The sequence below is a fragment of the Nesoenas mayeri genome, assembly GCF_963082525.1.
Source record: "Nesoenas mayeri genome assembly, chromosome: Z".
In the NCBI taxonomy this organism is placed as follows: domain Eukaryota; kingdom Metazoa; phylum Chordata; class Aves; order Columbiformes; family Columbidae; genus Nesoenas; species Nesoenas mayeri.
The window spans coordinates 69,658,632-69,665,984 of NC_137542.1; the positions used below are offsets into that span (position 1 = coordinate 69,658,632).

General features: G+C 48.9%; 1 protein-coding gene across 1 annotated transcript in view; it reads left to right on the forward strand.

Moving 5' to 3' along the window:
• NOL6 (nucleolar protein 6) overlaps positions 1-7,026 on the forward strand; it is a gene marked incomplete at both ends in the record, with an annotated part of 29,637 nt that extends 22,611 nt beyond the window's left edge. The window contains 2 exons of the mRNA XM_080362557.1: positions 5,581-5,682; positions 6,877-7,026. Coding sequence (XP_080218683.1) covers positions 5,581-5,682; positions 6,877-7,026 — 252 coding nt within the window. The remainder of the gene's footprint in view (positions 1-5,580; positions 5,683-6,876) is intronic.
• Positions 7,027-7,353: the final 327 nt, after the last annotated feature.

Here is a 7,353-nt window from a genome sequence, read left to right on the forward strand (position 1 = left end):
TGTTTGGTAGCCTCTCCAGCACCCGTGTGTTTCTCTTCCCCTGGGTCAGCCTGGGGGTGACCCATATGCAGTGAGAAGCTGGTGCTGGACAGCAGTGAACATGAGAAATTTTGGATGAGAAGGCAACTTGGATGCAGAACTGGCTGGCTTTGACTCAAGGTAATTTGCTCTCCTTTAATAGCACAAACCACAGAATTGAGAAACAGGGTTGTACGTGAGGCTGACAGGGCAGCTGTGGTGGGTTTACAGAAATGGAGACATCTGCCACGCAGCAAAGCTGTAGGATTTTGTTCTCTTCTGTGGGCAAAAAAGAAACATCGCCCTTTTCTGAGCTGGCGATGTGAAAAAGGGATTTAAATGGTGACAGAGTAGTGTCTTGCCCAGTAACCAGGAAACTGGTCACAGTTTCTATGAAGAGGAAGCTAGGGGCTAGAGAGCCTGAAGTCTGCCTTTGCATTCAGGAGATGCATTTTTCTCCTGTCCAAGCTGTTTACTACTGAAGAAGAGGTCTCTTCTCAAATCAAAGGGGTTAGTAAGGCAGGAGCACTCTGGAGCTAGAGGGTTGCTACATGTCTTCCCCAGGGAGCCTAATCAGAGGACAAAATGAAAGGAGAGGAGGCGTTGAGTTCTTACTGCCTTCATTTTTTTTCTTGCTCCAAGGAGACATGATGCAGGAGCTAGTCTGATCAAGTTGCTCTGGTTCCTGGGAGGCTCTGGGTAGAGATCCGAGTCTGGTCCTGGAATTCAGATGGCAATTTCTTCAATTCCAGGACAGATAGAAAAAGCCTGTTCTGGGAGTCTATCCAGATGAGAAGGCTTTGCAGACAGATGCTTTTGAGGGAAAGCAGGTTCCAGACATTCTGCAGAGAGGGCTTCCCTGGAGCTGCAGCCCATCACCAGCTTCCCCAGGGCCTGTGGTTCTGAGCACGCTGGTGAGCATACCCTGGGTCTGATCCTGGCAGGGACTCTCTAGAAAAGCTAAATTATGGTGTAAGTGTCTCAAATGAGGCTCCTGTGGGATCTCTATGACATGACATGGCTGGTCTGTGTCATGTTGGCTGTCAAGGAGCAGAACCCCCAGCCATTTGCTGGACATGGCATGGGAAGACTTGGTCAGCACACCTTTGCTCCGAGGTGGTTTGACTGTCTTTTAGAGCTCAAGAGCCGATCCAAGGACACAGGACTTGTGGATACACTTGCCATGGCCTATCTGCATGCATTCAGGAGCTCACAAAGCCCAAAGACTCTGGTCACCTCCACAGGGTCCAGAGTTGTTCTGTCATAGCAGGGGACATTGAGTGAAGCTGCCTGAGCCCTGTCCATGTGTGTGCCTGTAGCACCTGTTAAAAAACCTGATGTTTCTTACCATGCATTTGGTCTCATTGGGTCACTGGTTGTGAAGTGCCCTCTTCCGCTGAGAGTTAAGCTTTCTCTGTCTGCACATGTGTGTCAGAGACCTCATGGCAGAGGAGCTGCCCATCTTGTACATGGCAGATCTTTTCTTGTGCAGATGGGTAAGAAAATGTTTCTTGCTTTACTGTATGCATCCTTCCCTCTAAAGCAACGTTTTGCATTTCTTGCACCTTCAGATAAGACTGATCTGGAAGACTTACAGCCCTTTCCTTTCTTCCTCCCACAGTGCAGGAATGTGTTTCTTGCTGCTGCATGTTAGGAAAGAATTAATGGTATTAAAAGCTCCTGGTCTCTTACACTGTATAAGCTGTGGTTATGGGATGTAGCTGGGACTGGTGGAATCTTTTCAGGTCAGACTACTCCCTTCCTGTTTTGACTGACAGGGCTGACTCCTCCTATGGCAACTTCTAGACAGGCAGAGACAAACTGTAGAAGCTGTGTGGGCCCTCATAGCATGGAGGAAACCTTCCTGCCTGGATCTGTGCCCTCAGAGAGGCAGAGGTGGCAGAAAATTCCCCAGTCTTACAGCTGTGGAGCAGCTCTTTGACCCTTAGTGTGGTGCCCAGGGTTGCAGGTGTATGCACATGCACGTGCATACACATTTAGACATACCTGTGTGCATCGAAGCATCATCCTTTGTGCTCCTTGGGTGAGCTCAGAGGGTGCCTGTGGCTGCATTTCTTCTGTGTTCTTCATGCCTTCCCAGAGGTCCTGTGGGATTTGTCCTGTAGGAAGTGTCTTAGATGTTTAGGCAGATTGGTGGACAAGGCATGTTTGCTGACGCAGCCAGGAGAGCATTGGTGTCATTTTTCCTTGCCATACTTTGCCACTGCCACAAAGCCCAGGACAAGGATGTGCATGTGGCTCTGATGAGACACTCAGAGGTGTGAAGGTTTGGATGGTTTGAAATTCCTTTTACCAGCTGAATCCCAAACGTTACACCCAGGTTTCTATTCTCTTTTAAAACCCCTATGACACAGAAGTAACCCCAGCCTGGTTTTCTTTACAGTGTTCCTTGCTCTGTTTGGGTGTGGGGGAAGGCTTTGTGTTGTGTAACCTGTGAGCATCAGGGCCAGGTCACAGTAGGATAACAAGGACCATGAAGTATTAACCAAAAATGTAGTAGTTCAATGCAAGTAAGTAGATTTTAATATGTTTTTATACTGGTAGATCCTTTGCTGAGTGAATTTTGATTGACCCACTTGCCGCTTGAACTGCTGTTGCAGCAGGAAGAACTGCTACGTGCCTTTTGGGTGCAGAGAGCTCCCCAAATGGCTCCTCTTTTTCCAGCAGCTGTGATGCAATGAGCCTGATCTCTGGATATAAGTAGGAGCATTGAAAAAAAAATGGGTGGATAAATGGTTAGATGAAAAAACCCCACCCCTAAACAACAACGGTGTGGTTGCTTAACTAACAATGAGCACTTACCTTGTTGCAAAATCCACACTTCTGTCCAAGCAGCTTAATCCACTAATCCCATTTAAGATCAGGGGTTTGCATTACTCGACACCATTCTCCATCCTTCCATTCTTGCAGCCCAGATGGCTCCTTACAGACCTTGAGCTAATCTTCCAGGTGCTGTGTACCCCTTCCCAGGACGATGAGCCTGCTCCAAATTGCAGCCCTGAGCTTGCAGGTCCCTCGTGCTTCTGTGAGCTGGGAACCCGCTGTAGGTTTTGCTGATGGCAGGGATCCTCCTGAGCAGGGGGAGCTTTTCCTGGGTGTTCAGAACTGGATCGCAACCAAAGATACAGCAGTTTGGGGAGGGACTAGGGCTTCGAATGAACTCCCTGTCTTTTCTCTTAAACTTACCCTTGAGGAAGGTGTTTTCAGGCTCAGGCAAGCTGGTGGCACTGAGCATGGGACGTGGAAAGGGAGGTGAACTGTTTGCTTTTACTGCCAGAGCCCCTGTACAAACAGAAGCACGATGACTAACATACCAGACCCTTGTAATGTTGCAGTTTCCCACGAGATGAATGTGTGTCTCCACAGCTCTGCGAGGCTGCCCTGAAGCGCCGTCACAAGGATGGTGCTGGGAGCCGCGCAAGTGCAGAAGCTTGCATTTTGCTGCGGTTTTCAACGGCATGTCATCCTCTTAACATCTGCTCTCTGTCTGGTTAAAAGGTGCTGGGTATCAGGTCAGACAATGGTTTTACTGGGAAATGAGCTGAGCCTGGGAGGAGGGCTTCTTTCCCACCAATGCTTCTGGCTCCTGTCCAGCAAGACGTGCCTGTAAAAAATTACCTTTCTCGTAGGGAGCATTGCTCAACCTTGCCCTGTAGACTTGTGTGGCTTTTTGAGGTTCTCACATGCTGTGCTCCCCTCTGGTTCAGAAAGCTGCACATTGGCGGTCAGCGTGCCCTGAGCATCTTTCCCTTCCTCCTGCTGTTCGCTTTTCGGCAAGAAGAGTATTCCTTGTGGACTGCGCTCTGAGCGTAACCGATGCCTCTCAGCTGAGAAATGCCAGGGCGGGTTACCTCTTAATGTATTTTTAGACAGTGTTTTTTCTTGCCCGTTTGGCGTGATGATGCCTTGACCAGCCTTGCCCCTGTGACGATCCCATTAAGTGGGATGAGCTGGAAGGTCTCAGGTTCTTCCCAGCTTGATGGCCTAACCGTATTGCCCGCTGTTCATGATACTTCAAGTCTGAACTCATAAATGTGGCTCTGGAGGTTGCAGACAGCACCACCCCACCCTGCTTATCAGGTCTTTACTCCTAAAATACCACCCCACCCTTTGGGATCACTGGTAACACCAACCCAATCCACGTTTCTTTTTGTTCTACTGCAATCCTGGTATGTCCATACAAGACCCCTTCCAAGCTTGCCTTGGAGGTTGAGTCTTTCACACACATCCTCATTAAAACCTCATGATACAATGATGCCAGCAGAGACCTTTACTTTTTAAGAGTGTGACTGAGTTGCAGATGGAAAACTAAGGGGATGGAGGAGAAGGATGAACAGGGAGCAGAGGGTCTGTATGTCTTGCAGTAGTTTGCTCCAGAGTTGCTGAGGCCATGTGCAGAAACTTGTCCTGTGCTGATGCTGGGGGCTGTTTGCCCAGTAAACCTGTGCTGTTGCCTGATGTTAATCTCCACCAAGGTGAACAAGTGTCAGGGAGCAGCTTCTTGGCCGTCTTGCTCAGCTGCACTTGAGATGTGTATCTCCAGGTGCCAGCATCTTGGGTGCTGAGCTGTAGCAACAGACTTGTGTTTGAAAAGCTGCTTGCACACGGTGCTGTTTACTTCTTCTGCAGCATTCATCACCTGCCTTCTACAGTGCTGGGAATCCAGCTGGCGTGGGCTTGGGGAAACCAGACTGTGTGCTTCAGTCATCTATTTATGCAAGATCTCTTTTTGAGCTTTCCTGCCCAGCTCTGCCAGAGGATCTACTCATTGACACAGCTGCTGGAACACAGGGGCAAGGGGAGCAGATTCCTGCAGTGCCTCCAGTGAGCATTCCACCTCTTTGCACTTCATTGGGCATTGTGTTACTTAAAATTTCTTCTGTTACGTTTCCGTTTAGACACTGTGTGCTGACAGCAGATGCTTTGATACTGTGGTTGCACAGATTGCAGAGCTCGAGATGTTGGCCTCCAGTGATAGACGCTTGATTTGGGCTGGTCTTCACTGCCGTGTAGTGAAACATATTGTGGCAGGGTTGCCTGTTGGGCAGGGTCCACCTCTTGCCATCTGAGACACTGTGAGATCTTGAGCATGGCTGTTGGACATTGGGATAGGACAGCTTGGTTTTGCCAGGTCCAGCTCATGAGGGACCATGGTGAGGAACACTCAGTGGGTTGTCACCTGAGGGCTCCAATGTCCTAAACTTGGATGCTGGTTTCTGGGTGCTCCTGCAGGTCTGTGGGAGGTGGTGGGTCATTGTTTCTGCTCTCTGGAACAGCAAAAGGTAGTCAGCAATGAGGTCTGCATGAAAAACTTGGAGGCAATGCACTGTATCCTTCAAGGCTGGGGAAAAGAGGCATCAGGAGGCACCTAGGAATTACCCGTGGGCTGCCAGTTGCTTTCCTTGTGAATCCCCTGGAAGAGCTGCACTTTTGGTCCTGGTTGGTGTGGAGCTACCGTGTGTCCCTGTGTAAGGAGACTGAATCAGGGATGGGCTCTGGCTCCAGGATGTCTGGCACAACCTCTCTTTGTTTTCTAACCAGGACGCCTTCAGCGATCTTGCCTTGTTCTTCTATGACAAGCATGGTGGGGAAGTGATTGCAGTTTTGTGGAAACCTTTGAGCTTTCAGCCTCAGCCTTTTAAGGTGAGTTCCTGACTCTACTTTAAGCTTCGTGTTGTCTTTATGCCCTGAAAACCTGTGACACTTCTTTTCTGCGTTGTAATTGGTTTGTCTAACTCTTGTCAGCTGCAAAGACCTTGGACAAATGGAGCTCGTATTTCTGTTCCTTCTTAGAAAGGGTGAAACCAAGACAGGGCTGTGGCCACAGTGCCACCAATATCAGCAGAACTGAGAAGGCCCAATACCACCATGGATGAGAACAGAGCTCTCTGTCCCAGGTGCTCTTTTGTGGTCTCTCCTAGGAGGCAGATGATGCCTTGTTTGCCAAAGACTTTTGGTGTGTGCAGCCTGCCATCCCATTTTTGTGGCTTTGGGTGTCTTACCCAGAAATACCCAACCTGCAAGAAGCTGGGGTTGCAAGCCTAGTTCATACTGCCCAAGTCCTATTGATGTATGGAGATGTTTTCCAGCTACCTTGTGTGGGTTGGCAAGCTCTAGAGGGTGGTTAAGCTAGGTGTGAGGCATGCTCGAGTGATTCATGCTGCTTTCTATGAAGGAAAGACGCAAAGAAACCAGTGACTCATGGCTCAGAGTTGGCAGCCTCTTCTTCTGTCAGTCTCTGGGTGATTTATCTCCCTTCTCTTCATGGCCAGAGGGCATTAGCCATTCAGTTCAGCTGCAGTTGTGAAACGCAGTTATTCACAGGGTTGAAATGACAGGATGAGATGCTTGCATCTGAGCTGAGTGTGGCTTGATTAAACATAAGGGTTTTTTTCATTCATGGAGCCAAAGATCTCTTCCCACACAAGGTCTTGACACCCAACAAAAGCAGAGCAGAGCCCAGGCAGCTGTCACTCAGGGTCGCAGTGTGGTCCCTTTTGCATATCATGTCTGCTCTGCTTACACAGGCTACAACAGGCAGCTGCCCGCTCTTTTCCCATATCCACTGTGCCCTTGGCCATTGCTTCTCTCCCTGCCTTGTGGTCTTTGGCCTGTGGGTAAACACTAAAAGGGGCTGGAAGGTCCACTCTTGCAGCTTTTTAGCTCTAATAATGGGCAATGATGGTGCTGAGAAGTGAAGCTTAGAAAACTGAGTGTGTCAGGGGTTGCATGTGGTGAGACAGGACAACGATTTACTTCTGTTTGGGGCTTGCAGAGGTCATGAAGCAGCTGTGAGCAGGTGCTCCCATTTGCACAATGTTTGTGTGTGTCCTGCAGGTCTCCAACGTGAAAGGAAGGATGGTGACAACTGTGAACAATGAGCTGGTCTGCGTTCCCAATGTGGAGGCAATTCTGGAGGACTTCGAGGTTTTGGGACAAGGCCTGGTTAAAAGCGTGGAAGCTCGTACAGAGAAATGGACTATCTGAGGGCACTGAGAGGTGTCAGAGGGACCTGTCCTGAAGCAGAGTTTGTTCACTCTGGGACTGTTCCTTTTTATCTGTCAGTCCTAGGAAAGGCTTTCAACTTTTTAAATCCCAGAACTGTGTATTTTACTCTATTTATCCTTATATGCCTGTTGAGAAAAGTGATGGGACCTTGTATGGTTTACAAGAGTACAAATGCCTTTTTATTTTGAAGAAAATACAAAGTTGGGATAAAGTCTTTGGAAGTGCTCCTGTTCATTGCAGGAAACAGAGCTGTGTTCCCGTGAAAATGTCAAGGCCTGAACATTCTGGATGAGGTTTGCAGTGAGG